Source organism: Planococcus citri, chromosome 3, assembly GCF_950023065.1.
Source record: "Planococcus citri chromosome 3, ihPlaCitr1.1, whole genome shotgun sequence".
In the NCBI taxonomy this organism is placed as follows: Eukaryota; Metazoa; Arthropoda; class Insecta; order Hemiptera; family Pseudococcidae; genus Planococcus; species Planococcus citri.
The window spans coordinates 61,903,913-61,931,469 of NC_088679.1; the positions used below are offsets into that span (position 1 = coordinate 61,903,913).

The 27,557-nt window shown below is 35.1% G+C and overlaps 3 protein-coding genes across 5 annotated transcripts in view; all 3 read right to left on the reverse strand.

The window, feature by feature from the left end:
• The window catches only part of LOC135841788 (uncharacterized), a 282,222-nt gene that overhangs the window by 157,541 nt on the left and 97,124 nt on the right, over positions 1-27,557 (reverse strand). For all 3 annotated transcript variants that reach the window (XM_065358977.1, XM_065358975.1, XM_065358976.1), the window contains exon 3: positions 12,512-12,761. The gene's annotated coding sequence lies outside the window, so the exon portion shown is untranslated. The remainder of the gene's footprint in view (positions 1-12,511; positions 12,762-27,557) is intronic.
• Positions 18,396-19,844, reverse strand: LOC135840627 (uncharacterized protein K02A2.6-like). The gene has a single exon (XM_065357251.1). The coding sequence runs from the start codon at positions 19,842-19,844 to the stop codon at positions 18,396-18,398; it is 1,449 nt and encodes a 482-aa protein (XP_065213323.1).
• LOC135840628 (uncharacterized protein K02A2.6-like) lies at positions 19,883-22,582 on the reverse strand. The gene has a single exon (XM_065357252.1). The coding sequence runs from the start codon at positions 22,580-22,582 to the stop codon at positions 19,883-19,885; it is 2,700 nt and encodes an 899-aa protein (XP_065213324.1).

Here is a 27,557-nt window from a genome sequence, read left to right on the forward strand (position 1 = left end):
CAAAATCGACTCAAAATTCATACCGCACTTCGAGGAAATTATACACCAGAATTACAACAAAGTAACTTTTTTTTCAACGCAGATTACCTTCTTCTCGCGTTAATAAATCTTAACAATGTCTTTCCCTTCTCGAAACAGACCAGAGGTTAGTTTATTATTTATGGCGGCGTGTCTGCATCTTGGGAAATGAATATTCGCGACTTTTATAGGCTTTTGAATGGATTACCTATAAGCATTAATTGGTTATTCAACAAACGATCGATAATTTTTACAAAACAATACGATCGTCGATTATTTCTCGGAACTTTTAGGATTAAAACGAGTTCTTTTTTTTCCTGACTAGAATATCAATAAGCTGGAAATGTGTTTTCGTTTATCTACCGGGTTCAAAATACAGTATGGGAAATGAAAAATTTCGTTGTAGGTAATTTTGAGTGTACTGCTTGCTCAATTTTTCGCTCCCATTTTTCTGTTATCTTTTATTCGTTTTTTGTGCGATGAACATTATTTTAAAGGATGATTTAAAAATTTAAAAATTGTGTACTTATGCGAATCTTTCAGATCTAAGCTTCGCTTCACGGCACTCGAATCATAACACCAAAAAAACTTGTACTTGGAAATTCATCAAGTAGTGGAAAAAAAACCACCGTAACCGAGTTATCCAATCCGCATATCATATAGGCTTTCAGATCTCATCCAACAAACCGTGTAACGTGCTCAAAGAAAGAATGCGAGTACCTATTTTTCAGTCAACGAAAAAAAAAAAACTTTAACCACGAGATGTGCAAAGTATACAAAAATGAAATCGTATTTACATTCGTAACCCAACATATATTAAATTCCACAACAGGTACACGACTTGTTTGTCGTGAAAAAGTAAATAAAAAGCGCCCTGTTCGGTGTTTCGAGGCAACGTGAAACGGCCAAATGCCAAGTGTAGGTAACATCAACACACCGACCAACTCTTTAATAGAGATCACAAAAACCAATATCGCCAAAAAGCTACCAACAATAAAATTGCAATAAAGCCTTATCTACGGGGAAATATTCGTACATTTTAAGGGTACGCTATACTTAGGTATACTCGTACGAAAGACGTGTACAGGGGTCGAATGCTTACCAGAGGCGAATTTATCGAGCATGAAATGGTGAAATTTTCGAGTAACTTTTCGCCAAGAAAATTAGTTGAAGATGTTTCGGTCGGAATTTAAAAACCACCGTTGAACGTTGATTCGCAAAATCGTGTCTCGATATTTTCTCCGACTTCGCTTTGCGACTGAATTCATCAAAAATTCAGTATTTGTTCCGTCTATTTCGGTAGCACATTTCGAGATGGTAACTTTGCGAGTAGTTTGGTCTATGGGTTGGGTCAGCCAGCGGTTTTTAGACCTTGGTTGAAAGTTTCTGTATTTTTTTCCCTTAACTTTCATTAGTGATAAGGTACATTTTAAAGAATCAGCTTTTCAAGAGTACCTAAATCAAGTTTTTATGGAACTGAAATTTTCCTTGTTGCGAGAAATCATCTTCATAGAAGGAGCCTATTTTGAAGGGAAACATGCTTTTAGCCTCTTTTGGATACAGTTTTACCTACATATGTGAATTCCTCTATCACTTTTCCTTTCAGCCTCGTTCCAAAAAATGCGATGGAATCTTCCGAACCTCCCTGAACTATCGATTTTGAAAATCAATGCTGCTTTTAGTCCTTAACTTGGGATTTTGTGAGGAATAAGTTGTCAAAATTAAGATCTCTATCAGCTTTTTTTTTGGTGGGGGGGTTCCCATCACAAAAAATTCTGTTCTGGAAAAACTAACGCTGGATTCGTTCTCAACACATTAAATGTACACCAATAAACTCTTTTTTCTGGATCATTTTAATGAAAATTTTAAAATTCATTTTTTTTATAAAGTAGATACGAGTTTTTTGAATTTTTTTTTTTTGATGAGTGTGTGAAGAAATTTTTTTAAATATTGATTTTTGTCTATTTGATTAGAAATGCTTGTAAAAAATTTGGCAATTTGAGTATTCCAACTCACTGAGCAGAAATCCAGGATTAGTTCTCCCTCATATAGAATTTTCAATGGTTGTAAAGTGTCATAAAAATGATGAGAAATCCGTGAATTTTTGCGATCTATGTATGTATTTGCAAAATTCCTGACAGAGGACCAAACGAAGTAACGAATTACACTTTCAGAAGGGAGAGGAGTGATTGAGGTCTGTTTTTTTCTTAAAAGACTCATGACGTCGTGACAAAAAGTGAAACATTTTTCTGAGCAGATATTTTAAATTACTGGTAATTTCCAGCGAATCACTAGTAATTTTCTGTAAAATTCGGACACTTTCCGGTAAATTACTAGTAATTCCTAATATAGACTACGAATGACTTCTGATGAATAATTTCTTAATTTCTGGTCATCTAGTAATCCATTCAGCCATTTGTGATGGATTGCTAGAAACTAGAGGTGAATTACTGGTAATTTCTGGTCAATTACTGATAATTTTTAGTAAATTTCAGGTCATTTTCAGTTAATTTCGGTAATTTGGTGATTTATGGTAAATTACTGGCAAAGTGGTCATTTTTGGTAAATTAATGGATAATTTGGTACATTGGTCACTTTTAGTAAATTACCTACTGGTAAATTTTTGGTAATTGGGTAATGTTTGGAAAATTTTTGATAATTATGTAATGTTTGCTACGTTTTTGGTAATTTGGTAATTTTTGGTCAACTTTTGATAATTACATAATTTTTGCTACTTTTTTGGTAATTTGGTAGTTTTTGATCAATTTTTGATAATTACGTAATTTCTGCTACGATAAATTTTTGATGTTTACGTAATGTTTGGTCAATTTTTGATAATTATGTAATTTTTGCTATGATGAATGTTTGATAATTACGTAATTTTTGCTGCAATAAATTTTCAATTATCACGTAATTTTTACTACGTTTTTGATAATTTGGTAATTTTTGATGAATTTCTGATCAACTGCGTAATTTTTGCTACGTTTCTGGTAATTTGACAATTTTTGGTCAATTTTTGATGATTACGTAATTTTTGCTACGTTTTTGGTCATTTGGTAATTTTTGATAAATTTTTGATAACTACGTAATTTTTGCTACCTTGTTGGTAATTTGGTAATTTTTGGTCAATTTTTGATAATTATCATAATTTTTGCTACATTTTTGGTAATTTGGTAGTTTTTGATCAATTTTTGATAATTACGTAATTTCTACTACGATAAATTTTTGATGAATATGTAACTTTTGCTACATTTTTGGTAATTTGGTAATTTTTGGTCAATTTTTATTGATTAATAATGTAATTTTTGCCACGATAAATTTTTGATGATTTTACGTATTTTTTGCTACGTTTTTGGTAATTTTTGATAACTACGTGATTTGCTCTACCTTTTTGGTAATATGGTAATTTGTGGTCAATTTTTGCTACGTTTCTGGTAATTTGGTAATTTTTGGTCAGTTTTTGATAATCGTTGAATTGGTAAATTTTGATGGTTGTGTAATTTTTGCTCCTTTTTTGGTAATGTGGTAATTTTAGGTGAAGTTTTAGTATTTGTGTAAATTAAATTTTAGTGAATTACTGGGTAAATTTTCGATCCTGATATGAGTATTCCAAGAAGACGAACTATTGATAGGAGATCTTTAGCGATGAAATTTTTACAAAATTTAGTTTGAAAATTCATTTGGTCAATTTTTGGTAATTGGATAATGTTTACTTTTTGGTTGATTCTTTATAATTTGGTAACTTTTCGTAAATTCTTGGTATTTGGGTAATTTTTTTGTAAATTTCTAGCAATTGGGTTAATTGGTAATTTTCTTTAAATTACTGGGTAATTTGCCAATTTTTGGTCAATTTTTGATTATAATGTAATTGTTGCTAAGTTTTTGGTAATTTGGTAATTTTTGATGAATCTGTAGTATTTGGGTAATTTTTGGTAAATTCCTTAATTATTTGGTGTTTTTTGGTTGATTTCTGGTAATTCGGTATTTCTTGATGAACGATCCCTAGCTTTTGGGAAATCAAAGCGTCAACACATCGTTGTGTCGAAACGACTGCATAACATTTTCTCAAACTTTCTCAAACTTGGAAAAATCCTACAGAGTTTCTAGCGTTAACATTTCATTATCATGTTGAAAACCAAAAAACATTCCCATAATTTGAAACTTTCCTTGCTGAGAGGACTTCACCCTCATTCAACTTTTTATTCGATCGACCCTGAAATTCATACAGTGACTTCTACTGCCCCCCCCCCCAAAACAATTTGCATCCTAATCCGAATTATTACACGTCTTTTGTCTCGTCTCAAAACCCAGCCTAAAAATCAATAAAAAATGTCTCGCAGCTTCATCTTGCAACTCACTCGCTTGTTGTATCAGAAAGGAAAACACATCGAAAATTAGTTCTATAACTATGTCGCTCGGGGTGTATAAAAATTCGCATAAATGGTATCGAGATCGTCGAGTCGTTCGTGTACAGTACAATAAAATCGCATCAAATTCAAAATGTTGACACTCGTGCTGTACATAGCATTGAATTTGCCATCGTGTTGAATGTCGACGTAATAATAAAATGATCGAAATTTCCCATACATAGTGACGTTAAAATGTCACATTTCAAATGTGTACTCACGCCAACAATTGTCTCATACGTTATTTTTTATACTGCCGGAGCTGGATGTGAAATGAAATTTCATCTGGTACCAGGGATGTCGCCTCGTCTGTTTTCATAATATGAAAATTAGCTCGATATATTGATAAGATGATAACGTAGAACATCTCTGTATAGCGAAATACTCGCTCATATTTTTAGCACGTTCGTAATACGTACAATGTGTATACGTGCTGAGCTATATACCGATGGTGTCAGTTATATAAGTAGTTAAGGTAGCAATACCTACGATATACTATTTTGGCGGGAAATGAAATTTGTCCAAGTATTGTCCAACCTTGACCGATACTTGTCTTGGCTCATCACCTAGCATCGGTTAATTTTAAAACTAACATCTAAAATTATACGCGAGGAAAGTTGCAGAGAAAAAATAAAATGACATCGGCCTATATTGGCATCACTCCACGTTGCGTTTTGAACCCCTCGTCTCTTTCGTGATTGCCTCGTTTGATTTATTAATGCCGTTTAAAATTTTTACGCTAGATTTCTCGAATAACTAACGCACGTTTGAGTTCACGTCGACCAACGTGTGTCTAGCAGCCGAACGCTTTTTGGAAAAATATTTTAATTAACATCTATAGCAGCGAGACGACGACCTTGACAATGCGGTACATAACCGCGAAAACGGTGAAAATATATATTAATAAAGCCTATTTCTACACCGCCGCGCTGGCGGCAGCACCATAATATAGCCGACGTCAAGCTTTCAAAACAGGGTTAGAGGCACCCTGCACCTAGCTGCTAGCTATACGAATGCGAATATTTAGCCCATTTCAAATTGTCGAGAAATGTGTCAGATATTGGGGTATCTTTATCCATAAAACCATTAATGAATATTTACCAGACCTGCCACTCGTTAATTACGCGTTAATCAAATCCCGTACCACCTTCGGTGCTGCTCTGAGCTCTCTGTGTATACGTGTCTGTATTGGAATTTCACGTATTACTACCACGAATTGCCATCGACGAAGGGGCATGGGGGTGAAAGTGCTTCTTATCATAGTTTCGCCGTCGTCGTGGGATGTGTTCTGTGTAGTGAAAATTGATGAAAATATTCGTCGTTTTCGATCGTTTTGATGACGTCGTATGGTTACGAGTTGTGTGACCTTATGAGGTTGAAAAGAACAGAGGGTGCAGAAATTAGTTCATTTTCATTTGCAATTTAGATGTTTTGGCATGAGTTGATATTTTGGAAATTTTCTATTCCAAAAAGTGAGTCCAAAGCTTCTGAAATGAGATTTTGAATCGATTTTTTATGATTTTGAATGTTCCATTATTTTGGTATAGGTACTTGAAATGTACTGCCTGGAGGCGAATGCAGTGAGTTACAAAGAATCTTTTGTATTGACCCGCCCCCCCCCCGCCTCTCACTCCCAAAAAAATACATCGGGAATGTAAACACGGTTCAATTCATAAAAATTCGACCATGTTTACATTTCCATTGTAAAATTTATTTATTTTAGTTTTTAATACAAAATTATTCTATTTTGACTCGCTGTATTTGCGTCAAGACATACAGTATCACACAAAAGTAGTGCACGGTAGCTTTTATTTCTGAGTGGAAATGAAAATTTCACGCCCATGCACAGGGGTCCACAAATTGAAAAACCGTTTTGGTCGAAAAATTCAAACTTGTTTTTATTGGCACAATGTATTCTACGCACCAAGGCGACAAAAACGTGATATGATTTTTTTCAAAACCAGTTCTTTATTTTGCAAGCAGTCAACAAAAAATATCCAAAAATTGTAGATGGAGAAAAAAGCTTAGAACAAAACTTGTAGAGGGTGAAAAATTACACAATTCTGTCTAATCACATTTTGAAACCGGTTCATTGGTTCGCATTTAGCAATCAGTTTTTGACAATCATCTAAAAATTGGAGATAGAGGGAAAAGGCTGAGACAAAAGTTGTAGAGCGTGAAAAATTGAACCATTTTCGCTGATGAGATTTTGAAACCGGTTCGTCAATTTGCAACCAGTTATCAAAAATTACCTAAAATTGGAGATCGAAAAAAAAGTTTGAAACAAAAGTTGTAGGGCGTGAAAAATTATCTACAAAATTCTGTTAAATCGAATTTTGAAACCGGTTCATTGGTTCGCATTTGGCAACCAGTTCTTGACAATCACCTAAAAATTAAAGATGGAGGAAAATGCTTATAACAAAAGTTGTAGAGCGTGAAAAATTGAACCATTTTCACTGATCGGATTTTGAAACCGGTTCACTAATTCGATTTTTCATGCCCCACAACTTTTATTTCAAGCTTTTTTCTTGATCTCCAATTTTTAGGTAATTTTTGATGTCTGGTTGCAAATTAATGAACCGGTTTCAAAATCCGATTTGCGAAAATGGTTGAATTGTTCACGTTCTTCAACTTTTGTTTCAAGCATTTTTCTCTATCTCCAATTTTTAGGTGATTGTCAAAAACTGGTTGCTAAACTATGTTTGCTAATCAGATTTGAAACCAGTTTATCAATTCGCAGCAAGCCATCGAAAAGATATTGGGTTGCAAATTAATTAGCTATTTTCAAAATCTGATCAGCGAAAAAGATTCAATTTTTTAAACTCCACAACTTTTGTTTCAAGCTTTTTTCTCCATCCCCAACTGTGATTGTCAAAAACTGTTTGCTAAATGCGAACCAGTGAACCGGTTTCAAAATGTGATTTAACAGATTTGTGTGATTTTTCACGCTTTACAACTTTTGTTTCAAGCTTTTTTCTCTATCTGCAATTTTTGGGAATTTTTTTTTTCAATTTGTGGACACCCTGTGCATGGGTCTGAAATTTTCAAGGTCACTTTTAAATGCCCTTATTTTTCCCTACTCAGCGCTGCTTCATTCATCTCGCTAGCTCTTTCCACTTGGAAATAAAAGCCACCGGGCACTACTTTTGTGTCACACTGTATATTCTATATTTGTATTAATTATACAATTTCAAAAATTCTATGACGAAATTGTCAAGAAAAACAGTACTCATCTAGAATACAAAAGCAAATTATTTTATGAAAATGTTTTTTTGAAATCGAAAAATGAATACAAAAAAATGAAACTTATGAAAAAACGTAGGTATAGAAATTTAACACGAAATAAATACTTAATACATCATAATAATTCTTTGAAAAAAAAACAAACAAAAAACCAACATCTTCATCATGGAGACATTGTAAATGTCTTCACATTGCTTTCAGCAAATGGGGCAGTTCACTCCAAACTGGAATTCTAATCGTCATTTCATCTCCTTTGGCTGTTCGCTCAATCTCCTTTCTTTCCATTTTTTGAAAAACAAATTTCACACATGACGATGTATCCAGACATGTCGTGTAAACCTTTGATTTTGAGCATATCAATCTCATCTCCTTGGTTCATGGTTTCGCGTAATCTCTCTTATTCCCATTTTTTAAAGCAAGGTCCACACAAACTTCGATTATGTCATTGTACCGCGCGAATACAATTTCATTTGGTATATGTCCAATTTGTATACCCAAAAAAAATATATAAAAAAATTGAGCAATCGCATCAAAAGTGATGATCTTCATTTCAACTTGATAGTCAGAAAAAAATAGCTCTAGAAGTGCCTCTGGAAATGAGATATGGATTCTCAATGAAATAATTGTCTAAAAATCGTAGTATTTTTTTGCTCTAGCTTACTTATACCCAACAATATTGTGAAGAATGGTCCAGTTCAAAAACATAGTATTTGAAATTCTGTGTCGACCTAGATCGATTTCCATCATCAAAATCCAAATCCACTTAATCTACTGAGAGGTTGAAAATTTGCTAATCGCTTATTTTTGGGTGAATTCGTACTTTGAAAATTTGTTTTTCTTAAATATTTCGCATCAAATTGAGCCATACTTACACATCGAAAGATGAAACTGAAGAGAAATTTTGAAACGCAGTGGTGCCAATTTGATGCTGCCAGAAAAATTGGTTTGGTAGATTTTTGACAATTTTTTTCGATTTTTTGAAATTGGCAATAATAACCGAAAAATTGGCACCACTGCGTTGCAAACCATTTCCCCAGTTTCAGAAATGATATCTTTCGATGTGTAGTTAATGTTAAATTAATGCGGAATATTTGAGAAGAAGAAATTTTCAGAACATCAATTTGCCCAAAAAAGAGCGATTTGCAAATTTTCAACCACTCAGTGGAACCATAAAAGTGGCTTGGATTTTGATGACTATATGACCTAGGTTGACACAGAATCTCAAATGATATGTTTTTGTACTGGGTTGTGTTTCCCAAAACAGGTTGGAAAGGGGCTGGAGTGAAAAAATCACGAATTTTTTCGAAAGCATCTTTTCTTTGAGGATTTTTACCACATCCCTATACAGAGACACCTCCAGAGCTAAATAATTTCCTGAGGTACTTTCAACTTAGAATGAAGATCTTTGCTGAATTTGGTCCAAATTCTCCTCACTTTTGTTTCACAATTCGCCCTAGTTTTATTACATGATAAAATCCAACCTTAAGGCGACCAGTTAGGTACACAAAAAAAAGTGGTCACATTCTCGGTTGAACGCACAGTTCAAAAGTATAAAGCTTGATTGATCATTTAAACCACAAATGACCACAATATAAAGTATACAAATAGGTATAATTGGCGGAATATCCAAATCGATCTACAAAACCGAAACGATGGATGGTGAAGGAGCTTTCTGATTCATTGTAGTAGATACCGTTGGATTTGAACTCGTAACGTAAGTTGGTACCGTGGATGTTACAGCTATAACATCCTTCTGCGGATTTACATTGAACCAACTGTCGAGTTTTTCCGAAATGATCGTCGATTTGGTGATTTTAGCGATTCGGAGTTCTTCGGATAATCGTTCGTTTTCAATTTCAAAATCACACAATGATACGTGAGCCAGCTGCAATATCTGAATAAAGATGCGAACAAAAAACTACACAAAAAAGACCTTCAAAATATTGAAAACCACAAAAAAATGGTCATCCTCACTACCCCCAAATAAGAAATAAAAATTCTGCAAACAAAAACTTGCAACGAAATGGAAAATTTAAAAACATGAAGTTCTTTTGTGAATTCTACAAAAATTGTCATTTTTTAATAATTTGTATTCATATTATATACAAACTACTTCGAAACCTTTTTCCTTTCAAATTTTCTTGATTTCTCAATCTTAATAATTATTTCATTATTTCTAACTTGTTTCAAGTGTTTCTGTTTTACGTATGTATAACATTATTTTCAAAATGATGTTTTAGGTATTTCTTTGCATTTCTTGTATGGATTTTCAATTTTTGTGAATCCATCAAACGTTTCTTTTTAGATGAATTAGACCTTTTACGATGTGCTTCTAAACTAAAAATATCACTATGGCGTTTTCGTTTCTGTAATTTCATACGTTCATTGTGAATTTTCCGTTTTTCAGGATCAACTAACCTTACATTTTGGCATGAAATCGATCCTCCCCTCCACTTTGAAGAGTATGTTTGAACATAGATTTGAAAACTTGAACATGACCTATCAAAATTGTATAAAATTTCGCGCTGAGCTTGAAAATTGCTATCATTTTTCATTTAGACCTCCTCGGTGGAGTTTTGCCCCCTCCCTCCATAAAGCTAACTATAAAATTGAACACGTTGCACTTTACGCGTCTGTATAATTATGATGATTTATGTAACAGTGTGACGCTTGTAATAAAACAAAATACTCGAAAAAACACAAAGAAATATGAAAATTGGAACAAATATGAAAGATAAAAAAATTAGATATAATGAAATAAAACAGAAAAATAAGAAAAATGAGGAAAAATATAAACAAAAAATATGGAACAACAATGAAAAATACATAGGTATATGTAATATACAAACAAAAAAAAAAAACAGAAAAATGAATAAAAAATTGGAACAAAAATGAAAGATGAAAAAAATATATAAATGAAAAGAAATCAGATGATGTAATAATAAAAACGAGAAAAAAAACAAACAAATATCCTGGACATTAGAGCCATTTTATCATCAAAAATGGCCAAAATGCATAAAAATTGCATTCAAAGTGCCATAGAATGCAGTTGTGCGGGGTTTCAAGGAAAAAATTACACCATGTCCCCAAAATCACATGTCCGAGGGTCCACCCCCTCCCCGCTGTGCGGGGTAAAAATTTCAAAATTGCACTTTTCTGAGCACTTTTTCGTGTATATGGATTATAGTCTAAAAGAGTTTGTCGTGATTTTCCAAAATTAAAAATTCATCCCGCGCATTATGGCTGCACTGACAACCAACAAGCCTCGCGCTTCTATACGAATTATCCATTTAATTCTCGACGTTGTCGTCGTCGCTCGTTATTCTCATTTCATTGAAAATTTGTTCCTAAAAGTTGCTGGATACGTACATATAATTGCACGTAGGAGTTGGTTTAGCATAATGCATAATAAAAACGTTTATATAGCGTTAGCCGGAAAATTGACGCGGTATCTTCTTTATATTAACCATTACGATACGATACGGTTCTGCTTATGTATACTTTAGCGTTTATACCCCGCTGCGAACATGAACTTGAGGAGCCCAGTGATGCCAAAATTTAGAGCTATAGCTATATACGTTTGTGTGAAAATTTTCAGCTATCTGTCATGTTCGCAGTAGGTGTGAGATGGTATCGCAGACTCGCGAACGTAGTAAATCAAGCTCGACGCTTGTAATTGGTATGAGAGAAGTGAAAAAATTAAAGATAATTGCCATCTGCCGAGATAACTGAAATGATTATTCTACGTTTAGGAAACGAGGCCGAGGGTATTGTGCCGAGAGTGCTTTTGAATGTACAATTCGCAGACGTACGAGTAGTAAGTAGAAGGGATAAAGAGATATATAACTACATACAACGACTGTACAGACGAACATGAATGAGAATTAGAGCTGGAAACGTTTCAAATATAATAATAAATCATACGTATAAAAAGTTCACGTTGCCGACAATGTTTATCTAATCATTTACACGTATTCGTGTATACTGTACTGTACTGTACGTTACGTATATGGTGGAAATGACGCGGACGCGCCATCTTGTAACGTGCCTCGTAGACTAATAATTTCACAAACAAATCAAAACATTATAACGTTTTGGCTTGCGGTAGTCATGTGTTGAATAACGTGCCAGCATATATAGTAAAACTACACAGACATACAGATGAAGTGTTCAGCAGAGAGAGAAAGAGAGGAAGAGAAGAGATGCTGAAAAAGGATGAGAAAGAAGTGGCTGAAAAACCACCCTCGTAATATGGAAAATTCTAAACGTTAACGTTTTCACCCGTACGAGTACATAAATCATTCTGTGGACGTTAGTGGTTAATTAGAATTTTTTTTCACCCCATTTTACATAATTATAAACACCTCTTAAAGCGAAATACATATTTTAACGTAATTTACGGTTTGTATTACAATGTTGGCGGCGATGCAGCGTATAGCCCAGGTTGTGGTAAAGTGGTGTGTTTTTTTTTCTTCTTCAACCCAGTTATGGGTATAAGAGTTTAGGGAAAGGGTGTTGACTTAAATTTGAAGCTATTTTTCGATCTTTTTCAAGGATGAGCGAATCTTTGTTTCGGGTAAAAGTTTTTAATTACGTAATCGCCGAGATTGTTAATTAAAAACGAACTAGAGAGGCTTGATTGTTCTTGTCTGGTGAAGTTTTTTGCTTTCCCGTTTTTTTGTCGTCGTCCTCATGTAATAACAACGTCGGCTACGATCTGATAATTTGTCTAAGTTACTGCTTTGTGAACTCTTTAACGTTGAGAAAATATTACCCCCCTCATTGAAGAAGCAGATCATTAATCTAAATTGTAATACGGTGTAGTATGTGTGTTTGGTACTTACTCGGATGCTAAATCGTCGAGAGCGGGTTCTGCGCCAGGAGGAATTCGTATGCAGGTAATCGGTGTTTTAGAGGTGGTTAGAATTTACATCACAGCCTTAATGTTCATTGGTGATCACGTAGGTATTACTTCATCGAGCTCTGAGTATCGTTGATAGTGTTGCGAGCTCGGTGAAGAAATGATGGAATGATGATGGTGTTATTGGCGGTGTTGCCATTTTTTTATCTGTATCGTGTCCCTTGTTATGGTACCTGAAAGCAGAATTTACACAATTTATGGATTAATTTTTGATTTATATATTTTTTTGAGATTTTCCACAGTTGAATAAGTATGAGAAAAAATTATTTTTGACAGCATTTTCACCAAGGGAGGGGCGTAAAATATGACCAGTTTCATTGTAAAAGACCATCAGACACGATATTTTATTTTCGATTTTTTTTATGAGTCTGAAATAGATGGAGTTGTCTTTGCCACTTTTTCTCTTTTGAAATGTTAAGAGGGACAATTCGAAAACTTTTAGATGAATTTCAAAAGATCATGGGAAACATTTTTGTTTCCGATTACTCTCTCAAGAAGTGGAAAAATTGCGAAACTTACAGAAATTCTAATAAAAAACAAACAGTAATTTTTTTCATTTTTTTGTCAACTTCAAAATTGGGAATTCTAAAAATGGATAAAAGTGTTTGAGTCAGATGCTCAAAATTTTTTCTTCAAGTTTCTTATTTGCATCATCCCATATTTTTTTTCAAAAATCCCTTTCAACTTTCAATCGTAAATTTGAGGACAACTTATTCTTATCTGGAATTTTGAAAAAAAATGACATTCGTGGAACCCCTAAAAACTGGAAATAATGATGATAAGTAGATCTATAATTTGATTTCCTTTTCTTGTACTTCTTTGAAAATTTGGAAAAATGAGTGTTTGAAAAACATTTTACGATGCGTTTGCGTAGTGAAAAATGTCCAAATTCAGGGACAGTTGTTCGTTTTTGGAAGAGCCATAATTTAGGAGTTTATTTTCGAGAACAGAAGGCACTTCGGGCACTTGATTATTGACTATCTAGTGAAGTACCACGTTCCATTTCTCCATCAGGCATGTTATTCGAATTTGTACCGGAATGAATTTTTATGTTTTGAAAAAAATTTGTTGATTTGATTAATTTTGCTGCTGGAAAAAGCAATATCTACCTACTCATTCCTCGAATCTTATGAAATGCTATGTAGGAAAATGCTGACCAAATTATGTGTAGTAAAAACTTTGGTGCTGAAGGAGCCCCTGGAAGGAGTTAAGGGGTCCTCAAAGAGGAGGCATTTTCGAAGAATTCGCGATTTTCTTGCTTTAGCTCAACCAATTTTTGGAAAAATAATGTACTTCTGAGCAATAGTATTTGAGATTCAAAACCACTTTTTGGGTTCCATTGTGGGCCATATCACAGAACGTTACTTATGCTTACTTTCAGACTAATACGGCTGCTTAAGCAAATTTTTGTATCATAGATGGATTTTTTCCAACTTGAAAACTATTTCGAATAGAAAAAACTGAGAGGTCAAATTTGACGTCTTAAGCTCAGCTTGAGCTTAATATATTATTAAAGTAATTTCGTTTTGTATATTGTTATCACGCCTTCCGCTTCTCTTGCTGGTTCCCAGCTTTTTGTGTAGCTCTGCTACAGATTATAGGCTTCTTACGAATTACATAGATTGTTCAATACACATTTTTCTTCTTCTGTGTAGTTGCGTTTCTGTTCTTTTTTAAATTTTCCAAAAGTAACTAAAATAATAGGTACATTAAAAGTGACGATGACGAAAATATCTGATATGCTACCTTCTGAAAGGAAAAAGAAACAGCAAAACATATTTTTGTTGTACTTACTTTTTTTATTTTTACTATCCATGTTACATGTAGGTACAAATAATACCTTGTTTCAAAAATGAAAAAATAATAAGTATCTATCTATTTAAATTAGAAATTAATTTTTTGAAAAATCATATCAATTTTAAAAACACGAATCTGCACTACAACAGAAAATAGGTATAAACGAACAATTTCACTCAAAAGTTCGAACTAACCACAGATATTTAAAAAAATTCAATTTCCAGTTTGATTGGTCATTACAGGTTCTTGCAGCTTTATTTTTACTGGCAACGTTGCATGCTACAGAAAACTTACATTGGTTCTATGATACCAGTAAAAGAAAATCTTCAACTTGACTTTTGTTTATTACTTCTGTTCTATGATAGCGAATTTTACTTATGACTTGAGAAAAACTCATAGTTGAGTCAAGCATAAGTTGTGTTCTGTGATATGGCCCTGAGCGGGTGAAAATTTTACAAATTGCTTACTTCAAGATGAATTTCGTGTTTTGAAAATAATTTAAGTCTCGAAGTCAAAACATCAAGACAGATAATTTCTGAAGCTGCGAAAATATTTTGAAAAAATAGCAGTGCCAATTTTTCAATTCTTTATTGCCAATTTAAAAAAAAAATTGAAAAATAAATGCAGCAAGTTTTTGGCTGTTTTTCTCAATTCTTGAAATTTGCAAAAATTACCAAAAAAATTGTCAGAAATTACCTAGGTAAGTACATTATATGTTATGATGTTTCGGAATAATTGATGCGAAATGTTTGACAATGAGTTGAGAATATTTTCAAAGTACGAATTCACCCAGAAATACGCGATTTGCAAACTTAAACTGCTCAGGGAATCTTGAAAATGATCTTGGATTTTGATGGAGATGGCCTAGGTCGACATAGAATCTCAAAAACTATTTTTTTGAATACTGCAATTTCTCCATGAAATGGTTAGGTAGAAGCTAGAGCGAAAACCCTACGATTTTTTTGTAAATTTTCACTTTGTGGACCCATTTTCCCCCTCAGAGAGCACCTTCAGAGCTAAATTTTTTCTGGCTTCCAACTCGGAATAATAAAGGTTTTTATCGCTGAGTTTGGTCGAAATCCTCCTAACGTTTTTTCACGAACGCGACCCACCCTTAACTTCTAAAATGGCTCACCCCTCCCCCCAACACCCTTTGAGCATCCTTCTCATTTTGTGCGAATTTTGAGAAGATGGATGTGTTCGTCAGAAGCTGTTTTCATTATTTTAATTGGGACTGGATTAGAAATAAGCTCAATTATTGACCGAAATACTGTGAATTGTGATGGAAATTATTGTTGTTTTATGTTGAACTTTTGGTATTGATGTGCAATGTGCATGAACAGATCTCTGTATTCAAGTTAAGATATGATTACCTAATCAAAATCGCTTATCCCACAATATTGTTTTTCTTACTTGTTTTAGGTGAGTTCAAATTTTCACTTTTGGAGTAATAGATAGACATATCTGCACTTGAGAGAATATATAAGTAAGTTATTTCGAGTATTCATGAAAGCATGTTGCATGTTGGTGACGATTGGAATTTCTCAAGAGATCTAATCTGACAACACTATTCAAAAAAATGCATATGTTAAACTTATTCGTATGTGTATATATTTCCATATTATCTTTTTACAAATTCGTCGCATTATTTGAAATACATATGTACTCGTACTGCGGGTATGCTTATTTGCAAATCAATAGATTTGTCGTGTCGACTAAATTCTATACAAACTTGCAAAATGATCACTGTGTTCATCGAAGTGAAATTTATTGAAAATCAAATTCCACCGAGTTCGCGATGGTAATTGAATTTTGTTATAATCGGTCGTGCAAACCATTCGACTGTTTTTCGTTATCTTTCAACTTCATGGTAGGGTGAAATTTGTACAGAACAGCGATTCCAAATGTTTTATCAAGCTGTTCATCTCCGCCCTGCTTCATTACCTAATTCGTCAACGTCGAAAATTCTGTCTTTGTGTGGTGTGTGGTTTTTTTCTCAATTTAAAAATAGAAAAGGAAAAAAAAACTGGTGAAATTTTTGGAGGTGGTGGCCGTTCCTTTTACGTAAATTTTGTTCAATTTTTGGTGGATGTTAATTTTAGTTTGAAGTTACGAACCTATTTTATTTTAATAAATCCCTTCTTCATGAAGAAAAAAAAATGAATTTTTTCATAAATCGAGAGTCAAGTTGTATTGTTTTATTAGCTTACACGTTGAAAGCGAATAAACACCTCGAAGTTTTCTATAAGCAGGCTGTTCATTCAAAGTTGAATCCGTTTTGGGAATATGAAACCTCGCAGTGGTATCAGTAGCGTTGTAATTTCTTCATTAATTCACTTCGTAACCTCGCAGTTGATAGAACTGCTTGCGGATTAGTATCAATGTTACAATGTGGATAGGAAAATTGAGACGTCTTGTTACAGTAGGTGGTTTGATCATCATCTGTATCGATACGAGCGATGCAGGGGTAGACTTATCTCGAAAATTTGATAAGCTCGATTCACCGTTGGTTTTGAATCTGAACGTTGAGTATGATACGTACACGTAGGTATTTTCTGGGTCGCGTAAATGGCCCAGAACACTTTGTCGAATAATTATAGCGATTAATAATTACGAAAATCAATTAAATAACTTCATTCTTCACGTTTTTATACTTTAATGAACTTTGTTGGCTTACAGTATACATCGATAACTATATCAATAACTCGAACGTGACGTCACATGACCTCCTCGTTCACGACACTCCCGAGGGAGAAAAAAAAGAGAAAAAATTTACATCTTAAAAAATAAATTTTTTCATCGAAATAAAATGCGCCGGATTACGGATTACCGAACCCTCTGAATCCGTCTTCGGCGTCGTCGTCTTCGTGCGTAGTATGTACGGCGTCATCGGCGTCGTCGTCTTCGATCTCTTCAACTTCTATCTCCATCTCAGACCAATCGTCGGCATCGGCGATTGGAATCTCCGGCGTATAATCGACTGCGTCAGGCGGGTCATCCGCATTTGATGTGATGCGGATATTCGTTTCGAGCGGACAGAGTTCGCAAAGAGGGCGGTTGATAACTCCATTTTTAGTTCGTACCCGAGCTCCTCGGATTTCGCCGTCTTCGCTGACACAGAGCTGCTCGATGTAGGTATGCGAGCTGCCACTGGTTCCGCTTGCGTAGTTTGTCCACTATGATGACCATATCTCCGACCGCTGGTTGTTGCATACTCGTTCGGCGATTATCAGCGGCGCGATAATGGTTTTGTAACCATTGAAGGTAAATAGTTCGCCAGATTTTCCAGAACTGGCTTGATGCTTCGAACGCTTGTTTCCAGAAGCGGTCCAGCGCGGCACGCGACTCATCTTCGGGAATGAAGTAAGTTTTGAGGAAGTGGTTTGGCGTGATCACTTCTTCTGTTTCATCGGCTCCGACGTACGTGAGCGGCCGGCTGTTGAGCGTGCCGGCGATCTCGGCGAGGGCTGTTCGAAGCGCAGTCTCTCAATTAAATAACTTCATTCTTCACGTTTTTATACTTTAATGAACTTTGTTGGCTTACAGTATACATCGATAACTATATCGATAACTCGAACGTGACGTCACATGACCTCCTCGTTCACGACAGGTATCATCATGTTTCGCCTTGCAAACGCCGCGCTGCCAAAAGCCATGAAGGGCAGTGGAAACAATTTCGGGTTTTCAAATCGAACCCTCCATTTTTTCCCTATTTGGGTTCATCATTCGAGAGTTTTCAATTTCAGCATTATTTTTCTTATTTTTTGTATGCTTTACGTAATGCTGCTTAGAAAAATATGAAGATTTTGAACATATTTTCTATTATGTATTGAATTAATTACACGAACATAACGAACGATATTCATTTATTAACGTATTTACAATTTGCTAGTCATCTTTATTTGCATGATTAGGCGGTGATGCCAATAATCGTAGCGCTAATGCGCTCTATCGCAATAATAATATATTGCATTCACCCCTACGTATTTTTGCGTAAGGATAATAATCGATTAGTAATATACGTAATCACTACGCACGTTAGGCCTATGTTGCCTAGTTGATTGTCGAGGTACAACCACAGTAGGTCGAGTTGGATGTTCAGCAGTTGCTGACTCAGGTTGTATCTGGGTAGCAGCTGGATTCTCTGCAGCAGTATCGGATGTTTGTTCTGGCTGCCGATGAGTAGATCTACCCACAATAGGAATCGTATCTTCAAACGCAACTTTCTTTACGCTCGTTTTTCGTAGCTGATCGATATGCCTTTTGATTTCTCGATTATTGTCTAATTTAACAATATAGTGTAATTTTCCTATACGCTGGATGATGGTGCCATATTGCCATTGAGCAGAACCGTAATAATTTCGACTCTGTACTCTTTCACCCACGTTAAATTCTCGAATTTTTAAGATTGGTTTCGAGGATACCTTAGGCGCGACTCTGGGCTTCAAGGTTTCAAACCAGGTGATCGGTTTGTATCCAAGAACCAATTCGGCAGGAGATTCTTGTCCGTTGATCGGAGCATATCGATAATTCGATAGAATAGAGACTAGTTTCTCCTTCACAGGTACATTGATATTAGACATTTTCTTGAGCTTGTGTTTTATTATCTGGACACCCCGCTCTGCCAATCCATTTGTGGCGGGATGATTAGGAGCGCTGAATATTTGACGAATGCCATTGGCTTTTGTAAATGACATAAACTCGGATGATTTGAAAATAGCAGCGTTATCGCTCACCAGATTTTCACAAAGGCCAAACCTGCTGAAGAATTCGCGCAAAAAATCGATTGTCTTCTTGCTATTCGGATACGTTTTAGAATAGTAGGCTTCTATCCACTTTGTTTTAGCGTCAAATATTATGAAGATATGCTGGTTTTTGTATTCAGCATAGTCGATGTGTATACGTTGAAAAGGTCTGGTCGCATTTTCCCACTGGTGGATAGGCGCTTTAGGCGGATTTTTAGCAATGTCCGCGCAATCTTTACAGCTTTTAACGATTTGTTCGATGTCATTATTGATATTACGCCAAAAAACGTAATTTCGAGCCACTTGCTTCATTTTAACGATACCAGAGTGAACACCATGTAATTCTGATAAAATTTTTGATTGGAGCGATTTTGGTATCATGATACGATTCTTGTAGAAAATTATACCATCGTTCAACGAATATTCACTGTCCTTGTTTGAGCCACTTTGTAATTCTTGTATCAATTTGGATAATTCTGGATCGTTTTTGGTTTCGTTTTGAAGTTGATCTCTGGATATGGCATTTTCGACAGTTGATATTAGACTGATATTATCGATGAGCTGATCTTGAAGAAACGTACACTCATCAATAACGTTGACAGGATAACATTCTATAGGTGCTCTGGACAAATAATCGACATGTTCGTGCAGTTTGGCAGATCTGTGTACGATATTATATTCGAATTGTGATAAATATACAGCATAACGTAGCATTCTTGATCTGGTAAACGCAGGTAGTTCTTTGGCAGGATTCAGAATTTGCTGAAGAGGTTTATTATCAACAATAAACGTAAATTTCCGGCAGTATGGGCTTCTCGATCTATTTGGGAGTATCTCGATTCGGTTTTCGATAGTGTTCTGGATGCGTATTCGATAGGTCGATTTGTTCCATCTGGATAGCTGTGAGATAGGATCGCAGAAATTCCCACAGGACTTGCGTCAGTTTCTAGTATGACTGGTAGATTGATATTATACGGAACTAGTACTTGATCACTGGCAAGAATTTCTTTAGCTGCGTTGAACGAATTTTCACAGTCGTTGGTCCACTTGTAATCACGTTCTTTTTCTTGTAATTCGTTCAGAGGTTTCAATAACGTTGCAGCATCGTCGATAAATTTATGATAATGATTTACCATTCCAAGAAAGCTACGAAGTTCTCGAATGGTTTTTGGTGTGGGTGCCTGCTTGATAGCTTTGACTTTTTCAGGTGATTTAGCGATACCTTCAGATGTGATAATGTGACCCAGATATTCGATGCGAGTACTAAAGAACACACATTTCTTCTCATTAACGTGTAGATTCTTTTCTTGAAGTTTTCGAAATAATTTGAATAATCGTTCTCGGCACTCTTCGATAGTTTCACCTTCGACAATTATATCATCAAAGTATGCTTCGGTGCCTTCTAGATCTTGTACTATTTGTTTGATGAATTCGTGGAAAATTGAAGGTGCTGGTTTTCCACCAAAAAACAGTCGATGAACAATAAAAACACCTCGATGTGTTGTTAAAGCTTGAATTCTGGCAGTCAGATCGTCTACTAATAAGTGCAGGTATGCATCACGAATATCAACTTTACAGTAATATTTGCCATTTTTAAGTTTCATGAAAACTTCTTGAACAGGAGGAATAGTATACCTTACATCTTGAACTCGATCATTGATAGTAATTTTGTAGTTACCGCAAATACGAATCGAACCATCGCGTTTCTCTGTATAAACAGCTGGTGTACCCCATTCAGATGTTTCTACTTGTGTAAAGATACCTTGACGAACGTAATTATCGATAGCTTTATCAATTTTAGGTAATAAAGCATAAGGTACTTTTTTAGCTGGTCGATAGATTGGAATAGTGCCTTCTTTCAATTCGTACCGTGCTGTGAAGTCGGCTACCTTTCCAATTGATGGCTCGAATACATCAGGGAACTGTGCTTTTAATTCGTTGATGATTTGTTGAGTTTCTGGTTTATCTACGGATTCATCAGGTAAGAGTTGAATATCATCGATCTGAACAATCTTGAGAGGTAGTAACCAATTAAGGCCAATTACAGACGATGTTGATTTGTCAGTAACGTACATCTTTTCATTTATCTCTCGATCTTTGTATTTTACTTTAACGTTGCAATACCCCAAGGGTCTGAAAATATTCTGAGTAAAATCACGAAAAACAGTATTATCTTGCTGGAGTTTTTCCTTGAGTTTGAGCTTTTTGAACCATTGAACCAAAACAAGCGTTTTTTTACTGCCTGTATCGCATTCGAGAGTGCACTTTTTACCGTTGATTTGCACAGGTATCATTATTCGTTTTTCACCATCGTGGATTGAGTGAATTGAGTAGATAGAGTAGATAGTATCATCGTCATCGGATGCAACGTACGAGACATTTGATTCTGATTTCTTTTTATGGTGCTCTCTTATCAACGAGCTGATGCAAACCTTCTTTACGTGTCCGGTTTTTGAACAGAGATCGCACTTGAACTTTTCTGCTGGGTGTTTGCAATCTCTTACCAGGTGGTTATCATATCCGCATCGGAGACAACACTGATCGATACCCAATTCTCGGAAATTAACTTTCTTCCTTCGATAATCAGAGTTAGATTTAGAACGAGTTTGATGATAATTTGAAGGCCGCAAATTACTACGATAAGTCGAACGTTTAGAATTGCGATCGTTGCTGCGTTGTCTAGACTGGTGCTGATGGAGTTTATTTACCGATTCACTGGTAGTTGATTGAGTACTGGTACTTGGAGTTGAATTTGACTGATTCTCCGCGAGCGTTTTTGATTCGATTTTTGAAGATTCTAATGTCATAGCTTTGGTAACATAGTCGTTGAATTCAGTCTTATTCAGCTTGAGTAGTTCGGCTCTTATCGCATTATCGCGAATTCCCCGAATAAATTGTGGTCTGAGAAACGAATCGGAGATAGAGAGCTTCTTTGGCGTTGGACATTTGCACATAACATGAAAGTCACATTCAATTAGTGCCTTTTGAAGCTGGGCCACATATTCGGCGATTGATTGGTTCTCAGACTGGTAACATTGAAAGAATTGATGTTGAGCCAATACTGGACTTTTCTTCGATTGAAGGAGGTTGGTAAATTTACTGATAAGATCTTCGAATTGAAGTGTATCGATTCGCTTTTCAGGACCGAGAAACGCCGCTAGCTGATTGTAGTGCTCAGCTCCGATTGATTCACATAATAAACTCGCTTGTTTAACAGTATCTGTTAGATTGATTAACTTGAGATGATTCTTGAACCTTTCGATATAAGAGGTAAATACTTCTACCTTACTGTTAAACTTTTCGAATCTGGTAATTTGATCACTGGTACCGGAAGCAGACGGCTGAGGCTGAGCTTGAAATTGCGTTTTCAATTCATTGATAAGTTTTTGTGTTGATTCTTCGTGTGATTTTTGCATTGCTGCAATAAACGACTTTAGCTGCTTCTCGTCCATGTTTCTTCTTTTTCACCATTTCTCGTCGCCAATATTATGTATTGAATTAATTACACGAACATAACGAACGATATTCATTTATTAACGTATTTACAATTTGCTAGTCATCTTTATTTACATGATTAGGCGGTGATGCCAATAATCGTAGCGCTAATGCGCTCTATCGCGATAATAATATATTACATTTTCCAATGGTGTAAAAGATTTTTTTTAAATGTGAAAAATTGCTGCTAATTTGTGACTTCTCGAACGAATGTACCTACTAATACGGTAATTTATTCCTGAAAACAGGAGTCTTGACATTTTTAAAAATTGTGAACCTATAGTTAGGAAAACGAGGGTTGAGTCCACGGCCTACTATTTTTCCACAATATTTTTTTTATGGCTTAGAAAATTATCAATTTTTTCAGTTTTTGTAAATACTCTCTCTTTAGGACAGTTATGGTTAGGTTCCTGTAAGAGAAGAGTTTGTACTTTCTAGTGGATCAAATTCCATCGTTATATCTCACTCTATTCAAAAATATTGTGTTTGTTTGAAGCTTTCATTCCTCAGCTCCAAGGTTCAGCGGTTAAATTTTTTAGAAAATCTGCCAGTGCAGAAGCTGCTGATTGATTCGTACTATTCAAGATTCACAATTGAGAAAATCTTGACGAATTCAAGAAAACAAACAATGATGCTTATTTGCAGGAAACCAAAAAAAATTCTTCCATCTCTACCTCAGAGTTGCGTAAAAAAAACAAATTACTGGTATCAAATCTCGTCAAAAACCATCAGTTAATTAAAAATTGTTCGAAAGTTGAGACGAGTGCTCTTCAACACCCTCTAGAGGGTAGAGCAAAGTTCTCTATAATGCCTTCGCAAGCTGAGCACGAGGGCTCTTCAACGCCAGTAGAGGGTATGAGCAAAGTGCTCTGTATTGCCTTTGCAGGATGTGCACAAGGGCTCTTTAACACTAACTATGGGTTAAAAATTCCAAAATATGAAATCAGGAGGAAAGGAAGTGGTCATAGAAAATCAGAAAGAAACAATGAAAATATTTCGCATAGTTAATGGCATCGACTCCATGATATACCCTGGTATGTTGGCGGTGAGAAATTCCAAGTATCTAGCTCCATTCATACGATCAGGTAATAAGCTATGAGGGCCGAATAATCAAGATCCGATCATGCCTGCCCAGATGTTCACAGAGAAGCGCCTTTGAGACCGAATTTCCATCGCAGCGTGCGGGTTTTCCTCGGCTCACACGTGTTGATTACGTTAATTTAGCGTACCATCCTGAGCGAACAGCGACTCATCTTTTCCTCATAACATATCATTTTTATCGGTTGCCTTAAATACAAAAAGCGTGACCTTTTTGATACCGCAAACCCCACCTCTTTATCTCAATTTGTAAAAAAGTTCTACTACTTTCAATGCTGAACAAAGAACATGTAAACGCATTGGAAAAGTATATGTACTTGCAAGTTTTGTGTCCTATGAATGTATATTATACGTATGAGCGTCTGAAATCATCCGAGCACCCAAAGTACTGTTACACTTTGCGAGAAAAAAAATGAAAGAGTAGAGAAATATGATGGAAAAATTTGAAATTAGGCAAAATATTCCCTAAAAACCTATAACATTCTCTACAAACGCGAAAAATACCCTTATTAATGCCTAAATATGCTTTTTTTATGATTTTATAGTAAAATATGCTCTATCTTGTGCTCATTTTATGAATCGTGAAAATATTTGAAAAATTCCCTATCCCCCTATATGTACGATTGTACACATACATACAGCAATATGCTCCAGCCTAAAAATTCGAGCTCTGTTTATCACGTTACGAAGTGAGATGAATTGATGAGCTCGGATTTTTATGCTAAAGCATGTTTTTTGTGTGCATGGGTAGGAGATAGAGAATTTGTCAATCATCTCCATGATTCATATAATTCCCAGTAAGGTGAGCGTACTTTGTTAGAGCATATTTGAGCATTGATAAGGGAATTTTTCATGTTTTTAGAAAATTTTCCACATTGGGGGGGGGGATTTGTCTAATTTGAAATTTTTGTACTGTACTGGGCTAATTTTTCATTTTTTCCACAATTATTCATAAGAAAAATTAGGGTAAAAACGTTCATTTAGAAGATGGTTTTTTCTGTAAAACAACACCCATATCGTTTGACAATATTGTTACGTTTTGAAGGATTTTTGGCATTTGACTCATTCCACGTCAATTCGACCAAGAAGTGGTGAGGGGGGTTTGGCGATTTTTTTGAAATTTTTCCTGTGGGAAGACTTTTTAAAGGGATGACCAATGGCGCAAATCGCAGCCCTCTAGCCCTTTTTTAAAGGCTGCTAGGGGGTTCAAAGTTTTCGGTGAACTTGAAATATCATCCATTTCAGCAGTGGATGACTCGATAACTGGTTAGGGGTTTTGAAAGGCTCTTTGATATTAAAGCTCTCTAATAATGTATGGAAATAGATGCTGTTGACACTTTTTTTCGTACGAAAAATTGGCTCGATGTAGTTTTCATATCGTTTCGACTCTCAAAAATTCTGAAAAAATGCTAAAATTCGAAAAAATTCAATTTTCAAATCCAAACATCAGAAAAAGTTTGAATTTATTCAGTTTGTCTTATTTTGACTTCTTTCTCACGTATTTCATGAAAAAATTGATGAAAATTGTAGGAAAAATACGTCCATAAATGCAGACGTCACAATAAACTACAACTCGAAGAAAAACAGTAAAAATAACAACCTATATTTATCGTGAATTGAATCACGTTTTGAAAAAATCGCCGGTACTGAGACCTAACGATCGTACAAATTTTGAGCATCAATATGCTGACATACTACTCGAATACGATTAATAACGCGTGAACGCATAAACAAAACAAAACTACTGGAAAAACGTATGAAAACATTGAAAAATTTTGAAAAATTAGTGGCCAACTATTTTCTTATTTTATAACGCCTATCAAATTGACGCCGCCATTAATTTCTTTTTATGTTGATCAGAAACAGAACAAAATTTTGCTCGAAAATAAAAGCGAAACTTTCATTTTCTCAACAAAAATCACACCATTGCAAAAAAATTGAAATTCGTTTGCTTTTTCAATTCGCTCGTGACAACACTGATTTTCATGATATCACCCAAAAGCCTTTCAAAACCCCTAACTATTGGAAAAAATTCCATTGTGGTAGGTATCGCGGTTATCGAGTTATCCACTGTTGAAATGGATAATATTTCTGCAAGTTCACTGAACACTTCGACCCCCCTCCCTGACTACCTTTAAAACAGGGCTAGAAGGCTGCGATTTGCTCCATTGGTCATCCCTTCAAAAGGTCTATCCGCAGGAAAAATTTCAAAAAAAATAAACGATCCCCTCCCCCTTACCACTTTTTGGTCAAATTTAATCAATCAATCAATTTTATTTATTTGGTTCAGTTTTTACAACTTCCATCACAAAAAGATAATGGGTATTAATAATTATGTACTTAAAGATGAAAATTAAAGGAACAGGATTTTAAACCTGAATATCTTGAAAAAGTCTTGGTCGAAGACGACGATTTATACTTACATACCCAGTTGGATTTATTATTTGACGTGGAATGGCCCATTTTTGAGGGATTTTTCCCCCATATTTACTTAAGTTTTTTTGAAAAAAGAATAGGTATCCTAGCTCTGCTTATGAATATGATACTGAATTCGGATTCAGCCTTCAGTCCCTCTCCCCAGTCAGTCAGTACGACTAGGAAGTGTAACTTGAAATTGATACCCATAATATATGCACAGATAAGTAACATAAAATTCTACCTGAAAAATACGATACAACTCGAGGAAAGGATACTCGGTACAAAACATAGCGAGCAATTGAGCATGTATCTTCGTATTACTCATTTTTCTCTTCGGAAGATTTAGACATATTAAGTAAATGGTTCATGCATAATATTTTCCATGTAACAAATGAATGACTTTCCTCATAGATGTAAAAATTTTCGCTACATAGCTGCAGCTATATCATAGTAGAACTTAAATATTCTTTGGTGAATTAAACGGAACGGATAAATAAATAATTCATGTTACGCTTGCCCGGTAATAAAGCATTCTTTATCGTGTTGGTTGTCTATCATATTATACATATACTGTTAGTCGGATATACTGTATGTACAATACGTCTACGTATAGCTATAATATCTTCGATGAAATTTTTCTTCGAGGTTGAATCGCTGCGTTAAATGATTTTCTAGTGGTTATGATAAATGATTTAGGTAAAAGCTGCACGTCTCGTAATACTACCATTCGAAATAATACGCCGATTAGTGTTTTAAAACCGAGCTGGAGAATTTTTTTCTTTCCAAAACCCCTCATCGTATAATAAATGAATCGATTTTGCATTCATTTCTGCATCACGCACGGAGAGAGAGAGCGAGCTAAAGAAAACATACTAATAATTCAATGCCATCGAGCTTTAAAATCGCATTTTAAAGTACGCTGAATTTGTATTTCAAGTAGGTATGAGAGAAGCCAAACTTCACAACGAAACGAGACACGAGCGTGGTGGGAAGAGTAGGTAAGGGCACTCGAAGAAACGGAATTTTAATACTTTAAATCAAAGAGCTTACGAGCGACGAAAGCTTTTGTGTAGCGTGAATCTCAAGAATAGGCATTCGATGAGAAAAAAAAATCAATTTTAAACAAACGGATTTCTGTTATAAATTTTTCTTTCACTTTCTCTCTAACGAAGATACGAGGAAAAAAACTGCTCATTAGCATTTTTGTTTTTCATTACCGTGTCCAAATTGTGAGAAAAAGGACGTTTTCATGGTTAAATTCTTGGTACGAGCAGAGGGAGTACGCTACGAACCTTGACTAACGTATTTCTCCTCTTACTTATACAAAATATTCGTGTTCGAGTGTGTTTCTGGCAACATTCGGTATTTTCATTTCTATTGTAGTCAGAAATGAAAAAAAGAGAAGAACGTCGCAAC